At 55.5% G+C, this 16283-nt stretch overlaps 2 protein-coding genes across 3 annotated transcripts; one reads left to right on the top strand and one right to left on the bottom strand.

Annotated features, from left to right (window-relative positions):
- Positions 1 to 546: 546 nt before the first annotated feature.
- Positions 547 to 7524, bottom strand: AZIN2 (antizyme inhibitor 2). The gene is made up of 11 exons (XM_030233451.2): positions 7042 to 7524; positions 6360 to 6473; positions 5132 to 5306; positions 4883 to 5056; positions 4086 to 4258; positions 3559 to 3690; positions 2980 to 3145; positions 2696 to 2858; positions 2349 to 2461; positions 1489 to 1703; positions 547 to 1191 (listed from the first exon to the last, which is right to left on the bottom strand). The coding sequence occupies exons 3-11, from the start codon at positions 5228 to 5230 to the stop codon at positions 1050 to 1052; spliced, it is 1377 nt and encodes a 458-aa protein (XP_030089311.2). The 5' UTR covers positions 5231 to 5306; positions 6360 to 6473; positions 7042 to 7524; the 3' UTR covers positions 547 to 1049.
- Positions 7525 to 8365: 841 nt separating this feature from the next.
- Positions 8366 to 15267, top strand: AK2 (adenylate kinase 2). 2 transcript variants are annotated; one of them, XM_030232658.2, is made up of 7 exons: positions 8367 to 8534; positions 8952 to 9077; positions 10856 to 10966; positions 11069 to 11163; positions 11716 to 11788; positions 12338 to 12533; positions 14461 to 15267. In XM_030232658.2, the coding sequence occupies exons 1-7, from the start codon at positions 8421 to 8423 to the stop codon at positions 14466 to 14468; spliced, it is 723 nt and encodes a 240-aa protein (XP_030088518.1). In that variant the 5' UTR covers positions 8367 to 8420; the 3' UTR covers positions 14469 to 15267. The 2 variants fall into 2 exon arrangements, with proteins under 2 accessions (XP_030088517.1, XP_030088518.1); XM_030232657.2 differs by lacking the exon at positions 14461 to 15267 and having other exon boundaries at positions 8366 to 8534; positions 12338 to 12740.
- The last annotated feature ends 1016 nt before the right edge of the window (positions 15268 to 16283 follow it).

Here is a 16283-nt window from a genome sequence, read left to right as displayed (position 1 = left end):
AGTGCCCTCCCAGTGCCCTCCCAATCCTCCCAGTGCCCCAGAGTCCTCCCTCTGTCCTCCTCCCAGTGCTCCCAGTGCCCTCCCAATCCTCCCAGTGCCCTCCCAGTGCCCTCCTAATGCTCCCAGTGTCCTCCTAGTCCACCAGTGTCCTCCCAGTATCCTTCTCCCAGTGTCCTCTCAGTGCTCTCTCCAAGTCACCAAACCTGGAGATCAAGGGTCATCTGACCAATGCACCCCCCCCAGTGCTCCCAGTGCCTCCACCTCGGTGTCACCCAGTGTCCCATTACTCCAAAAGCATCACATTCCTATGATCCGAGGTCCTCCCAGTGCCCCCCACCTCTCCCAGTGCCCCCCAATGCTCCCAGTGCCCCCCAGCTCTCCCAGTTCCTGGCACAGGGTGGGGAGGACAAGCCAGGACCTTCCTCACCCAACCCCTCAGGCCATGCTGGGCTACCAGTGACCACCATCACTCCTAAAAACAGAGCCCAAACCTGCCAAACCCCTTTGGAAGGCACTGGGACACCACAGGAGCTGGAGGAGCAGGATTTATGGGACAGGATTTAATTCCAAGTCCATGAGAGCAGAGTGGGCTGATGCCAGAGGCAGGATGGCATCTTCCCCCTCCCTGGCACTGCCATGGGATCCTTTCATCCTCTGGTACCACCACAGGACCTCTCCCTTCTGGTACTGCCAGGGACTTTTCCCATTTTTAGGATGTAAAAATCCCACTTTTCCCACTGGAGAATTTTTATCCCTCCAGCACCACTGTGGGACAAATCCCCTGGTGCTGCCATGGGACATTTCCCACCCCAACACCATGATGGGACATTTCCCCAGGTGCTGCCAAGGGACATTTCCCACCCCAATACCATGATGGGACATTTCCCACCCCAATACCATGATGGGACATTTCCCCTGGTGCTGCCATGGGATTTTTCCCACCCCAACACCATGATGGGACATTTCCCACCCCAACACCATGATGGGACATTTCCCCTGCCAGTACCACCACAGGACCTTTCCCACCGTGGCTCCTTCCCCAGAGCTGCTCAGATGATGCCAGCTGGAGCGAAGACAGGGGTGACACAAAGTGTCTCTGCCATCTCCCAGCCACAGGACAGGGGAGTGCAGAGGCTCTCACGCTCATCTTCTGTCTGAGGTGGCTTTCCCTGGAAGAGCTGGATGGCTTTCCTGCAAGGGGAGCCAGGGGAAGGAGCAGCCCCTTGAGAATGGGATGGGGACACACCAGAGCTCTCCTGTCCCCCAGAATGACACCCAGAGCTGAGCTGGCTCTCTTTTCTCTAGTAATAATTTGCCACACATTTGATAATATTTAAAAAATAGGATTTTTGCCTCTGAGGCCATGATTTCACCCTGAATTTCCATGTTCTGGGACTCAGCTTTCCCCCTGTCCCTTCCCCAGGTGGAAGAGAAGCCAGCACCTGGCACAGGACCCAGCCCTGCCCTCCCACCCTGCCCATCTCTTACCAGGCCATGCGGGACATGGCGTAGGTGACCCGTGCCTGGTCACCAGCTGTGAGCAGGGCTGATGCTGGCATGGTGTAGGCCCCCATGTCCCCAAAGAGCAGCCAGTCCCCCACGTGCAGCTGGGGCAGCTCCAGCCCGTCGGCGATGCGATCCTCGCCGTGCCCCGGCGGGCCCCGCAGGCTGCTGCTGTGCCAGGGCTGCTCTGGGCACGGCCTCTGCAGGAGAAACACGGGCTGGCCATGGCCCAGGGGCACACTGAGCCCCAAATTCAGCCCCACAGACTGGCTGCAGCCTCCCCTGTGGCAGGGAGGTGGTTGATCCAATGTGAGGGACATCTTGAGCTGTCCCCAAGGGTCTCTGTGGGATGAGCATGTCCCCATGGCACATTGACCCCCAAATTCAGCCCCACGGCCTGGGTGCAGCTTCTCATGTACCAGGGAGGTGTCCCCAGGCCAGGTGAGCCCCTCACCATGTCCCCATGGCACATTGACCCCCAAATTCAGCCCCACAGCCTGGGTGCAGCTTCTCATGTGCCAGGGAGGTGGCTGACCCAATGTGAGGGACATCCTGACTGTCCCCAATCCAGGTGAGCCCCTCACCATGTCCCAGGGGCACACTGAGCCCCAAATTCAGCCCCACAGACTGGCTGCAGCTTCTCCTGTGCCAGGGGGGTGGCTGACCCAATGTGAGGGACATCCTGACTGTCCCCAATCCAGGTGAGCCCCTCACCATGTCCCAGGGGCACACTGAGCCCCAAATTCAGCTCCATAGACTGGGTGCAGCCTCCCCTGTGTGAGGGGGGTGGCTGACCCAATGTGAGGGACATCCTGAGCTGTCCCCAGGCCAGGTGAGCCCCTCACCTTGTGCAGCCGAGGCCTGGGGCAGGGGCTGTCGAACAGGAGGCAGCTGAAGGCACCGTAGATGCCATCACTGAGGTGATAGACCAGGCTCTTCTTGCTGCCACCCTCTTCCTCTGGAAAGGAGTGGGGAGAGGGCTCAGAGGGGCTCAGGGACACGGGGGACACATCAGGGAGCAGGGAGAGGGCTCAGAGACAGAGGGGACACATCAGGGTGTGGGGAGAGGGCTCAAGGGGGCTCAGGGACAGAGGGGACACACTGGGGAGCAGGGAGAGGGCTCAAGGACACAGGGGACCCATCAGGGAGGGGGCTCAGGGACACAGGGGACACCCCCTGCTGTCAAACCTACCATCAGAGCCAGGCTGCTCCACAGGGATCTCCTCCAAGGCAGTGATGCAGACAGCCAAGGTGAAGGCAGAGGTGACATAGTAACGCCCAGGCCTGGCAATAATGTCCACCCCACTGCCCTCAGGGAAGTACAAATCCAAGGCAGAGTTTATCCCAGCAGCGATCTGTGAGGGAAGAAAAAGAACCTTCCTCTTGGTTAGCTGGGAATTCTGCAAAGAGCCAGACCTAGGGAGAGCTTCCAAGCTCATTCTCTGCCTGCTGAGGGTGGGTGTTGGAGGTTTGTACCTCTTCCAGTGGAGCTCTGGTGTCCTCAGTGGCAGGGAAGCCCCCACCAATGTCCAGGAGGTTCATGTGGTGTCCCAGCTCCGTGCCCATGTCAAACACCAGCTGTGCTGTGGCCACAGCCTGGGCCCAGGCCTGGGGCTCCAGCCCACGGCTCCCGAGGTGGAAGCTGAGGGCACAGACCCCATCTCAGCAGGGTTTGATCACCCCCAGAGCAGAGGGGACACGGCACTGGGGTTGTCACTCACACAGCTTCCCACACACTGTGCCAAGCCAGACACACAGAGCCCCACAGAGCCTTTCCTAAGATCAAACCTGCCCCAAATTGGCCCCACCAAGGTCAAATCCCTGCCTTCACCTCACCCCCAAGCAGAGCAGCTGGAGCACTGACCCAAGCCAGACCCACAGAGCCTTTCCTAGGCTCAAACCTGCCCCAAATTGGCCCCACCAAGGTCAAATCCCTGCCTTCACCTCACCCCCAAGCAGAGCAGCTGGAGCACTGCTGTTCCAGAGGGGGAGAGCCCCCCAGATCCCCATCCAGAGGGGCTGAGCACCCCTAGGGAAGGAAGCCCAGGGCTGTACCTGATGCCAGCCACCTCCACAGCCTGGTCCTTCGCTGCCTGCAGCAGGTCCTGGCAGGATTTCAGCGTGGTCCCAAAGCTCATGCTCGGGTGGGCAGCAGGGATGGAGTCAGCAGTGATTCCCAACAACATCCTGCACAGCAAAGCCACGCTGGCTTGAGGGGTCTCAGAATAACAGGATCATGAAAGGAAAAGCCTTTGAGGGCTGGAAAAGCCCTCCAAGATCACTGGGTCCAAATATTAAATCCAGCACTAAACCACATCTCTGAGCACCACAAGTTTAATGAACATTTCCAGAAGTGGTGATTCCACCCCTTCCCTGAGCAGCCTGTTCCACTGCCTGGTCACCCCTTCAGTGACCAATTTTTCCCCATATCCAATCTAAACTTCTCCTGGCACAGCTTGAGGCCATCCCTCTTGTCCTATCGTTTGGGGGAAGAGATTGACACCCACCTTGTACAACCCCCCACAGCCCCCTGCCCATCCTTTCCTCCAGCACCCACCCCAGTGGCACTGCCAGACACCCACCTGGCACGGGGGTGGCTCCTGGCCACCTTGTTCAGCTCCACCTCGTTGTCAAAGGCCATCAGCCTGACCCCGTGGGTGGCTGCATACCTGAGGTGGGCGACCTGTTTGCAGGGGCTGCTGTAGAAGATCCTGTCTGGTGGCACCCCAATGCCTTGGACCTGGGTGATCTCTGCCTGCAGGGAGAAGGGGACACATGCAGCAGGTCCCCAAGAGCTGGGTGGGGACCAGCCACCAGCTCTGGGGCTTGGCCAGCTTGCAGTGCTGAGGAGTGTCCCAGCCTGGGCTTTTCCAAAGAAATCTACCAGAGCTCAAAGGGATCACAGTGGACTTTGTCCTGGCATGGACAGGTTTAAAAACACCAGGAGAATGGGAGAGGAGACAAGTGGGGTTAGCAGGCCTGGGGCTGACTCCTGGTCTGAGCTGTGACCCCTCTTGCCCTTTCTCCTCTTGTCCTTTCTCATCCTATTTAATTACATAAAAGTGATTTAATTTTGCCTCCTTCCTGGAAGTCTGGCTGTTAAAAATGACAAGCAGGAGGGAGTAAAGAGCTTTAGGCTCAGCCCTGAGGACACCAAGTGTTGGACAGCTGTGGCAGTGACACCCCAGGGATGTGCTGTGCCACCAGCCAGGACAGCAGCTCCAGGGACAGGAACGGGGACACCACAGATGGGCTGTGACAGCAGAGGGACACTCCTGCCCCTGAAAATGTCACCTAGAGCAGAGCCTTAGAAGAGGAGGGTGAGCTCTGCCACTCCCCCACAAACATTTCCCCTGGAGCTGTCCTCCCACAGCCCTACCTTGTTGGCACAGGCAAACCCTGCCCCCAGCTCTGCCAGCAGCCGGATCACCCCCTCGCTGCCGTTGCATTTCACTGGGAAATAGGGCTTCACCCTGGGCAGGGCCTTCAGGAAACACAGGTGCTTCTTCACAATGTCCCCGAGGTCTGCCACGAAGAAGGCCTGCTGGTGGCTCTAGGAGACAGCTGGAGTGAGCAGCAGCTCCAGGAGTGCCTTTTGTAAAGGCAGCAGCAGAGCCTCAGCCCTCACCTCTTGGCACAGCTCCCCCAGGAGGTTCTCCAGGAGGTCTCTGGTGGTGAAGCCCTCCTCCACCATCAGGAAATTGGATTCGTTCAAGTACCCGTTCATGGTGTGGTGTTCTGGCAGTGGGGATGTTCCTTTAAAGCCTCCTGGAGTAGGGGATGGATTCTAAGGATGAGACACCCTGTAAAAAGGAAAGGAGTATTTAGAGGAAGGGTCCAGAAGCTCCATCAGCACGGACCACCCATCCCACAGCCCCAGGGCAGAGCTCTGTGCTGCTCTGCTCCAAACCAGCAGCTCAGCAGGGCCCTGCTGTGGGTTACAGCATCTTCCCTGGGGGAGGAGACACATTTCTCTGCAGTTCAGAGCTTTGTTTTGGCACACAGCAGCCTTGTCTCCATCAGCAGGCACCAGCACGAAGCCAAGTGCACCACAAAGAGCTGAGATGCCTCTCTAGGGCAGGACAGGCCCCTTCGTGCCCTGGAATGCAGCTGGATCTGCTGAGTGTTCAGTGGGGTGAACATCCCAGATGGATCCCACACAGCTGAAGGCTCCTGGACCCACCTTCCCAGGGGAAAGCCCCAGGACAAGGGAGGCACAGCACAGGGCACTCCCTGGCACATCCAGCCTCAGGACAGCCTGGAGCCCTGCTGTGGATGCAGTTCCATGGCTGTCCCGTGACACAGGCAGTGGAACAAGGGGACAATTGAGCAGGATGGAGTTCTCTGGCTCATCCTAGCAGAGCTTTAGCTTTGAGCTCACACCCTGAGCTTTAACAATCTCCTGCCCTGGATCCAGCCTGGCTATAACCCAGGAGCTGATGAGCTAGCAGGGAACATTTCCACTCCAATAATCCAGGTCTAGCTCCAGGGCTCTTCCAGGAGCATGGTCACTCTGATTTGAAGTGAGGTTTCGTTTCTCAGAGCTGCACAGCCCCTCCTCCCCACAGAGACCTCCTGACAGCATTCCAGGGGGCACTGGGAGAAAGACCACGCTGACCCCAGAGCAGCAGGATGTTGTAATGCATTGAGCAAGCACCACCAGCCAATTCCAGAGACAGGAATGGGATGAAAAAACATGTTTTGAAGCTCTTAGAGCTTCATAAGCAGGAAAGGAGAGCAACTCCTTCAGCTTTACCCTTCAGTCCCCATCACCAAACAGGACCAGCCCACAGAAGGGATGAAATGGGACATTTCTGTCAGAACTTGTTCCCCAGCCTTGGACATCCCCTCCTTACCACGGTCCAGTTGTCCCTCCCAGGTGTCCTGGTGTGCTGTCAAGGGGGTTCCCCAAGGAACACCGAGCTCCTGCAGCAGCCTGAGGTGTAGCTGTGCCTGGGGGTCCGGGCTCTCTGGGGAGAAGCATTGCAGGGGCTTAGAGAGGGAGAGGGGCACTGACAGCACAATGCCCTTCACCCCCACCCCTAAATTAGCAACCACAGGCACCCTACAGCTCCCTTCTCACTGTGCCAGGCAAAGCAACTCCCCCACAGCCCCCCAAAAGCCCCCTTACCTCGGAAAGCATTTAAACAGATCCTGCCATGGGTATCCCAAGAGAATGAACCAGCCCCAGGGCTGGCTGTGTGTCCTGCCCCAGCTCCCTGCCTGTCCCGAGCCCCTGCAGAGGATGGGGGGGCTCTGCACCCCTTCTCTCCCAGCACTGCCTCCCTGTTCTGCCTCCCAACTGTAGCCATGACAACCAAATCCAGCCACCCCATTGGCTGAGCCGCCTCCAAGCATCCTTCATCCCTTTTGGAGAACTCTCTCGCTCCTCGCCCACCCTCTCCCGAGGCTGGGGCTGCCCCCTGCAGTCACCCCGGGCTCTCACCGCGTCCCCGCAGCTCATCCCCAGCCTGGCAGCCCGCGGCTGCGCATCCTGAGCGCCGCGGGGACCCTCGGGGGGATAAGAGCCCGGAATACCTGGGAAATGCTGCTGCCAGGGAAAGCAGGCTTCCTGCAGATGAAAGGCTGAGCGGTGTTTGGCCGGGACTCCGCAGAGGGGGAGGGAGTTGGGAAGATGTCAGGGGCTGATCCTGCCCTTGCAGAGCTGCTGCTGGTTCTGGTGGGTGCCCCAGGGGCAGATCCAGCTCTGCCATCAGTGCAGATGCTCTGTGTGATTTGTGGGATCTGGATCTTGGACACGGTGCCGCTGCTCAGTCCCACAAACAGGATGGGCTCAGCAGGGACTCTTTAACTCTTCTTCAATGTGCAGGTCTCTCACTGGTGCTGCTGAGGAGCCAATGTTCTGTCTGTGGAGGGGTGGCTGTCCCCACTGAGGGGGGAGTGCGAAGGACCAACTTATCCTGGGTTTCTGTATTCAACACTGTGGTCTTGGCTTTGCCACAGACTCTGCTGGCAACCAGGGCAGAGGAAGCGCTTGTCTGCTGTGAGATCCTGGCTGGTTTTCCCTGTGCTCTGGCCCATCCCCAGTGCTGGACTGCGCTGTGTGGGATGTGGGGACCATGCAGAGAGGTTGGGAGAACAGAGATGCAGAGCCCTGCAGTGCCAGCCCCTCCTGGATGTGCTGGGCAGTGTTGTGATGCACAGCCCACGCAGAGCAGGGCACTGAGCCCAAACCACACAACACCAGGACAAGCCCAGTTCAGAATCACAGGATCAATTAGGTTGGAAAAGATCTCTGAGATCACAAAGTATAATTCTGACCAGACACCACCGTGTTAACTGGCCCACAGCACCAAGTGCCATGTCCAGTCTTTCCTTAAATGCTTCCAAGGGTGGTGACTCCACCATTTCCCAGGGAAGCCCGTCTAACCTTCCTGTGAAGAAATTCTTCCTAATGGCCAACCTTGTCCCCTTGTGTAGCTGAAGACTGTGACCTCTTGCCTTGTCACCAGCTGCCTGGGAGGCAAGCCCTACCCCCACCTGTCTCCAAACTCCTTTCAGGTAGACTCAGAGAGATAAGGTCACCCCTGAACCTCCTTTTCTCCTGGCTCAGCTCCCTCAGCCGCTCCTCATCAGACTTGTACTCCAGCCCCGTTGCCCTCCCCTGGACACATTCCAGCAGCCCAAGGTCCTCCTTGAGCTGAGTGACCCAGAGCTGGACGCAGCACTCGACTTGGGGACAGCTCGGGGCAAACGCGGGGACACCGAGCGATCCACGTGGCGCACAAAGCCCCGCCCATCACAGTATAACCACGCCTACTTCATTCATAACCCCGCCCACTCAATGTAAACCGTGCACCGTGGTTTGCATATTACCATTCTCATTTGCATAGCTCCGCCCAGCGGCGTTGTCCCCGCCCACGAGGCGCGGGCCGGGCGCGCAGTCGGCGGCGGCCATGGCTCCGAGCGCGCAGGCGGGGGGCGGCCGCGGGCAGGCCCCGGCCGCGGGGATCCGCCACGGCATCCGCGCCGTGCTGCTGGGCCCGCCCGGCGCCGGCAAGGGCACGCAGGTGAGGGCGATGCGGGCGGGAGCGGCCGGCGGGACCGGCCCGCCCGGCCTTCCCCACTGCCGGCACTCAGCGTGTGACCCCCGCGTGGATGGACGCGGGTGTCCGGCCTTCGGTTGCCCGCCGAGGGATCGCGGTGTGCGGTGTGTTCGTGTGGCCCCGGCTCTCCCTTCCGTGGGGGATCGGTCCTATCCCGCCTTCAGGGCCCCGCTCGCCGGGGCTCTTTGTCCCCGATCCCTTTGTCCCGGGCTCGGGCCGGCCGCGGGGACCGGGTGTCGCTGAGCTCCGGGGCTCCGTGCCGGGCCCTGCCACGTGCTGGCCGGTCAACGACTGTCCCGCTGCCGCGACAGGGGGACGAGGCCCCTGGGCCGGGGATCCTCAGCCTCCGAGGGCCGTTCTCACCTCTGTCCTCTTCCGCAGGCCCCGAAGCTGGCCGAGACCTACTGCGTGTGCCACCTGGCTACCGGCGACATGCTGCGGGCCATGGTGGCCTCGGGCTCCGAGCTGGGCAAGCGGCTCAAGGAGACGATGGATTCGGGGAAGCTGGTGGGTCGCGGGGAATGTAATGGGAGGGGACATGGGCTGGCAGCATCTGGAATGAGAGCAGACAAAATCCGTCTCGTAATTAGGATTCTTTAGTTAGTGTAGGAATGCAGATTGCAGGGTGAAGGCAGATTGCAGGGTGAAGGTAGGGATGGGGTGGGGGCTTTCCTTCTATCACCCTGCAGGAGAAGCATCCTAATACAAACATCCTTCCTCTTCAAAATTACTATTTGCTTACCAGCAGCTTGTGGCCCTGGGTTGTTTTTATCTTTTAAGGGATGCAAATAATGGATGGTAATTTTCTGGCTCATGAACACTGAGGTCACAGTGTATCCTTGGAGCTGCAGGATGTTTGCAGCTCCTGTCTCTCTTCACTTGATACCTGAGCTCCGGGTATCACTTCAGAGGGTTCATCTGCATCCCAGCTCTTGCATAAGCTCGAGTCACCTGTAACTGTGAGGTGAAAACAGACTTGAAGGTGTTGCTGTGGTAGTTACAGCAGCTGCTGTGTGAGAGAGACACTTTGGATTCTCAAGGGACACAAGTTAGAATCTCTGACATTCATTTTCCGAGGGTCTCATTATCTCACCCTAACGACTGAAATATCTCAGGGAAACTCGAGGGACCACAAATTGCAGTGACTTGCCCCAGTGTGGGGCAGATCTCAAGCATCCCTGAGGCTGCCACGGGCTCCTAACACCCCAGGGAGAATCTGCAGGCCCTAGATGGGGCGAGCAGCCTTATCTGACTTCTGCTCAGAGCTCATTGCAACACCGAGCCTGCAATACCCAGCTGGTTATGAAAGATAGGGACGTTATCTGGCCAGGCTGGTGGTATCTGCCACGTGTGTTTGTGTGTGGCAGGCAGCTCCAGGCTGCTCCACGGGCACATCCCTCAGCTCTGTGATAACTCAGCTGGGAGCACCCCAGCATTTCAGGGTGGGCTTTATGCTCAGGATCTTTATTTCTCCAAAGGGTGTAATCAGGAAGGCACAGAAGTGACTTGTTGCTTACTTCCCCTGCCTGCAGGGCTGTTGTTTGTGTGTTGTGACAGCCTGGTCCCCAATCCTGCTGGGTCCCAGCTTTGTGTGCTGGAGAAAACAGAGCTGCTCCCAAATAAACAGCTATTGTGGGGCTGCAGCATCTGTGAGTGCTGCAGTGTGGAAAAGGCACTAATCCCAGTGGTATGCTGAGATTGTTAGATGGGGAAAAAACTATCCAGTAAAGCCAGAGCTTGTCAGCAACTTTTGGGCTTTTACCTTCACGTGAGGTTTATGGGAATCAATGAGCAACTCGCCTGCTCTGCCCTTCCTGCCCGGGCCTGCCTCCCGAGGTGGATGTGTAGGTGAAGGTACAAAGTAACAGGAAATCAATGTTGAGCTGATACTTTGTATTGTGAATTGGTTAAAAAAAAATAATAATCTAAGGAGTTTGAGCTGACAGCCTTCCTTGCAATACAGTAACCTTTGTAACAATGAGGTTACAGTGCTGGTCTAAGTCCCTGCGCAGGCTGGAGTGTCCCTGGAGTGAAATGTGGCATTGCCTATGTCCTGGTGTTGCAGGGAGTGCTGTCCTGATGTGGGCAGGCCTGAACAGGCAGCCTGAGCATTGACATGAATTATGGAATCACAGAATGTCCTGACACACAAGAATTGGAATTATTGAGCCCAACCCTTGGCCCTGTACAGGACAACTCCAAAAATCCCACCCTGTCCACACGGACACAGCTGTGTGTAAGTTCAGGGTGCCCTTCCTGACAACATACCTGTCTCATCTCTGCAGGTGAGCGATGAGATGGTGGTGGAGCTGATTGAGAACAACCTGGATTCCCCTCCCTGCAAGAACGGGTTCCTCCTGGATGGCTTCCCACGGACAGTGAAACAGGCAGAGATGGTATGGGAGCCCCTGCTCGGGGGCTGCTCCAGCACCCCCTTCCCTCAAACCCAGGGGTCCCTGTTCCCTCAGCCCCTCTGAGGTGGGCGTTTGCTGTTGCAGCTGGATGAGCTCCTGGAGAAAAGGAGAGAGAAGCTCGACTCTGTCATTGAGTTCAGCATCCCCGACTCGTTGCTGATCCGGAGGATCACAGGACGGTAAATCCTCCTCTCCCAGTGCTAAGGGCTTGAGATTTCCTAGTCTGTGGAAGAGCATCCTCATTTCACATCCCAGGTTGTCCTCATGGTGCTTAAGCCATGGCTGTGCTGCTGGTCTCTATTTCTGCCCTATGCCTGGGCCAGCCTTGAGCAGAGCACCTTCCTTGCCCATAAATCAGGGATTTTTATAGAAAATCTCAGCTCACTCTCTAAGTCCCTCCTTCTCCAAAGCTACTATTGCTCCCTTATACGGGACCCTGAATACATTTGGGCACCAGTAAACTTCCTCCAGGGACAGGAGTGTGTTCTCTCTTGCACTGTTTTCCAGACCCCTTTCCCAGCAGAGCAGGATGTAAAACTCCCCTTCTCCATCTCCCAGCGCAGCTGCTTTTCCAAACTGAAGAGGCCCTTGGTACTGAAATAACTGGAGAGAATTTTCTTACAAGTGAAAGGCTAATGGTGCTGTGGCAGATGTTTCTGTACTGATGAGTGGCAGGTTCAGAAGATCTTGTCCTGACCAGCTGCTTTGCTGACACTTCTTTTCTGTCTCAGGCTGATTCACCCAGCGAGCGGCCGCTCGTATCACGAGGAGTTCAGACCCCCAAAAGAGCACATGAAGGACGATGTATGTGAGCTCCCAAGGCTGCAGCTTACCTTGCTTTGGGTTTAGCTGATGCTTTGCAGTCTCTCCCTGGAAAAACTCATTTCTTTCCTTCTCTTGTACCTTTCTGTCCTGGCTTTCTGGGGAGCTTGGGGAGCTGCTTGGGCAGCCTGAGCCAACGGCACTGCGGGGAGCAAGGCCTGGAGGGATGGATGGAAGGATGGATGGATGAAGGGCATGGCCAGTCTGCAGAGCTGGCCCAAGCTCTGCCAGCCTCTGAACTTGTTGGACTCTGTCCACAGCTCAAATTGTGACGGGTTTCCATCCTGGGGAGCAACTGTAGCTGGTGCCAGGTCTCGAGGCTCCTTTTAGCAAGCAGAGTGGTGTGTGGGGAAAAGGACCACGGTGCTGAGCCCTTCTCTCTTCAGTGACTGCTCTGGGACTTGTTCTGGCTGCCCCGGGTTCGCTCCGTCTCCTCTGCAGCACCACCCTGGAGGAGGAGGGGAGCAGGGAGAGAAGGGGGGAGCATGCCAGGCTGCAGCTGGCTGGAGACTGTCCCCTTGCTTCTCCCAGGTCACTGGAGAGCCCCTGATCCGCCGCTCGGACGATAACGAAACGGCCCTGAAAACCCGGCTGAAGGCCTATCACACCCAGACCTCCCCCCTGGTGTCCTACTACAGCAAGAGAGGGATCCATACGGCCGTGGATGCCTCCCAGTCCCCCGACGTGGTGTTTGCCAGCATCCTGGCAGCCTTCACCAAAGCAACATGTAAAGACCTGGTTATGTTCATTTAAAGCTCCGTCCCAGGATGGAGTTCTCCTTTTTTTTCCTCTCTCTTTCTCTGTCTCTGTCTCTTTGGGGCCAAGGAGGGTGAAGAGCTGAGCAGAGTAGAAGGGGAAGGGATGAGGTGATGCAGCCCAAGGCAGGGCTGTGCTAATTCTCTAATTTAATTAAACGAGCTGTTAACGGTCTCGATGTGGCTGTATGTGAACGTCAGTCTGTGTGTAGATGTTGGGATTTTGGCCTCTAGAGGCCGCAGCGAGCCCAGGCTCTAGCTGCTCGAAATGGGCTCTGCACTCCTTTGGGTCAAAAAGCCTTTGTTTCATCCTAGAAATGCTCCTCTTTGGAAGGAACTGTACTTGCAACTCCTCCCAGCTACCCCACAGGGGCCTTGGAGAAGGTTGGGGATGTGGGGGAAGGATTTCCCAGGAGATGTGAAGCTGCAAGATTGAAACCTGGGGTTGCTCTGTGTGTGTTGTTGTGGGAGCAGCCTGAGGGACAGCCTGGCTGCTGCTTGGGGCTGGGTGATGATGTGTTCTCCCTGTATGTGTTTTATTCCCTGTGGGGTAGCAGGTTCCTGTTCTGATGATCGCACTTGGTGGGGCAGAAAGAGGGTGGGGGGTTTTAACCTTTATTTATAGCAAATTAGTGAGATGCTTCTTTTTAATGTGAAATCTGTGGTCAGAATCTGACAGTTACTGTGTGGCAGATTGGGCTGTCCTGAGGATAAGAAAAGGACTTGGGGTTTTAACTCTTCTCTCTTGCCTTGGTTTTGACCAAGCAGAGGAAGATGCATTGAGCTTCTCCTGATCCCAGAGTCTAAATATAATAAAGCCTTATTGCAAAACAAATGATTTCTCAAGGCTCAAGAGACAGCATTATTGAGCACTGCCTCCATGTGCCCTTGAGCTAACGACCTTTGTTGTGAGCTCATGGAAATGTTCCTGTTTCTTGGGCAAATCCAGCAGCTCCGTCAGGCTGTGTTTGAGGACACTGTGTGTGCTCAGAGCCTTTCCAGGGCATTGTGCTGCTGTGTGGTGACACTGCAGGGCTGGCACTGACCTTTGGCCATCAGGGATTCCAGCCCTTCCTAGAGGACCCTGCTGTAAATATGGATTGGCCCAGATGAAACTTTGTCCTTTGGCATTCCATGTGTGTTTACTGATTGAATGTTACTGAGTATCCTCTCCTCTCTCTCTCTCTGGGGATGGCCCACTCCATCCTGTGCACTGAGCTGCTGTGAGCTCTGTGGCCAGAGCAGATGTTTAATCCTCAGGAATCCCTTGCTCTTTTCCTTTATAACTTCTCTTTTGCCTGACAATCCCCTCTCTGTCCTCACACATCCTTTCCAGGGACAGAACCTCTTCCCTTCCAGCAAACTGGGAACCAAAAGCAGTGGACTTGTTGCTCTAGAAAGCACGTGACTGAGGAGAAAGGCTCTGACAGTAAACAGGGTTGGTTTTGCCAGCAGCCTGTTGTCCCTTGGGATTTCCAGACAGCCCTTGCTCTGTCTCTGGGTTTCCTGTGGAAGGGTAACCTGGAATTGCTGTGCTGGGAGGTTGGGATAGCATTTAGGATAAGACTGCTGTGCCCCAGGGAGTGGGAAAGTGTGTGGGTTACAGCTGCCCTGGCATCTTGGTGACTAAAGAGGTTTTTGAGAGCCAAAGGGAGAGCTGCAGCTCCCTACACTCTGGGAAGGGTTCCCAGGCAGTTGGCATTCCTGGATTTGGTCAAGATTTTACAGCAAGAGCAAGATGTTCCCCCACTCTTCGTTCCTTTCCTCCCTTGTGCTCTCTTCACATCCAGCTCACCAGCCTTTGGTTTTGTTTTTTTTTTTTACCATAAACCATGCTTAATTTTGTTTGTTTGTTTTTCCCTAAATATTTTTTTTTCTCTCTGTTCCCATTTATTCCAGCTGAGTGACTCCATCAAGCAGATGAGACACCACCAAACGCTGCACACTCTGCTACATCACCCATTGCAGCCCTTCCCTGGGTGCAGGGAGGGCAGCTGGGAGGGGGGTATGATTGATGGGAGGGGGGAAGGAGATGGTAAACAAGGGGTTGGGGGGCTGATTTGGTTGGGTTTTGGTTGGATTTCTTATTTGGCAGAATCATTGTGAAGAGGAGGCGGCCTTCTCCTTAGAAATCATGTTTGTGGAGACAAAACAATTGTGGAGAGGGAAACATCTCTCAGTGATCAGCTGCAGGTCCTTGACCTGTTGGAGGGCAGGGCTAGATGTTACTCCAGGACTTTCAGGGCTTGTCTCCTGTGCTCTTGGTACTGAGGCCACTGAAAGGTTTGCTGTGATTTTTTTCTGAAGTTGCTTCCTATCAGCGAGGACCAAAAGGAACAAATGATTCATCATCATGTGTGAAATGGAAAGGAAAAAGAGATGCTGTGGTCTTTTCCTGGAAGTTCTGTTTTTCTTGTTCTGCTGCATTCCTAAACCCTGGCATAAAGACTTCTCAAGGATTCTCTGCTGCTGAACAGAGGGGCTGTGGCTCTAGTCCAAACCTGCCTTACTTGGGAATGGGGTGGCTTTTCTGTGATCATGACCAAGCTGGAATTCACACAATGCTGAAGAAATGCAAAAGAGACTTTTCTTAATTGCCTGCAAAAATAACACTTAATTGGGTTTTTTTTTTGCATTTCTTTTTAGATCAAATGGTGCCTTGTCTAACCTCTGAATCAATAATAAAATAACCCCTTTACATTTGTATCTGGTGCTGTGTCCTCTTTGACCTGCAGACAGCGTGGAGGATGAGGAGGCAGATGACAGCATCAACTAACAATTGAGCTGGGTGGATCCTGGGGCCTGATCCTATCTCAAGGATGTTCTGTGCAGCTGGAAATGTGGCTTGTAATTCCTTTTATCTCTTCTCCTCGCTGAGTGTGTCCAATGCTTTAGATCACCATAGCAATGGTGGTTTTTTGCTGGTTCTCTCTCCTGTTTCTTCCTGTGTGAGGCTGAAAGCACCAAGCCCCCCTGTGTATCCTCTCTGTCCAGAGCTCCTTGCAGCATTTTAACTGATGTAATCCCTTTTTTTCCTCCTCCCTTTGAATCTCCAGTGTATGGAGGAGCTGATGTTATTTCCTTCTCTCCTCCTGCAGCAACTGGAAGCCACATTATTGTGTCTTCTGTTTCTGCCTTTCATACTTTGCTGCATCCCTCCCTCTCTCTAAATTCACTGGGAAAATTCTGTCCTAATGCAGGGAATGAGAACATTTCCTGGCCTCCCTTCCTCCTGCCTCCACAGGGACTCTGACCCTCTGTGGTATCCCAGAGGAGGCTGTTCCTGATGGACTGATGGAGGTTTGTTGTTTATCCACGATTCTTGCAGCCCTGCATGTGTTCAGGCACCAGAAAGGATTGGGCTGCTTGTACCCATTTCCTGCAGAAATTATTGGTTTTCCAGCATAATTGTGCTCTCCTGCTCCTCCGCCATTCTGTCTGTGCTCAGGTGTTTTCATTACCTCTCTGCACCTCCCATTACCATTCTTGTGCCTCTCTGGCCTTTGTGGTGTTCTTCCCTTGTTCCTTTTGATGGTGGATGTTAAACTTTGCTCTTCCTCCTTGTCTGGGATTGTGTCCTCTGCTCCTTGCCTGCTGTTGTTTTAAAAACCTGTTCTGCCTGCTGCTCCTGGCTTTCTGGTCTGTGGGATGGAGGAGTCCTGGCTCCTCTGAGCTGGGCTGCCTCTGTTTGATCCTTACCGAGTGTGGAGCATGAAATGGAT

This window comes from Serinus canaria, chromosome 23 (assembly GCF_022539315.1).
Source record: "Serinus canaria isolate serCan28SL12 chromosome 23, serCan2020, whole genome shotgun sequence".
Classification (NCBI taxonomy): domain Eukaryota; kingdom Metazoa; phylum Chordata; class Aves; order Passeriformes; family Fringillidae; genus Serinus; species Serinus canaria.
The sequence above is the reverse complement of the archived record's forward strand: the minus strand, read 5'-3'. Positions and strand labels throughout refer to the sequence as shown.

Coding starts and splice junctions, on each gene's coding strand:
- AZIN2 (XM_030233451.2), bottom strand. CDS start 5,230: ATGAACGGGTACTTGAACGAATCCAATTTCCTGATGGTGGAGGAGGGC. Junction 3,146..3,558: donor GTGGAGGTGGCTGGCATCAG/GTACAGCCCTGG, acceptor CTGTGCCCTCAG/CTTCCACCTCGGGAGCCGTG. Junction 1,704..2,348: donor CCAGGCCTCGGCTGCACAAG/GTGAGGGGCTCA, acceptor TTTCTCCTGCAG/AGGCCGTGCCCAGAGCAGCC.
- AK2 (XM_030232657.2), top strand. CDS start 8,421: ATGGCTCCGAGCGCGCAGGCGGGGGGCGGCCGCGGGCAGGCCCCGGCC. Junction 11,164..11,715: donor ATCCGGAGGATCACAGGACG/GTAAATCCTCCT, acceptor TTTCTGTCTCAG/GCTGATTCACCCAGCGAGCG. Junction 11,789..12,337: donor AAGAGCACATGAAGGACGAT/GTATGTGAGCTC, acceptor TGCTTCTCCCAG/GTCACTGGAGAGCCCCTGAT.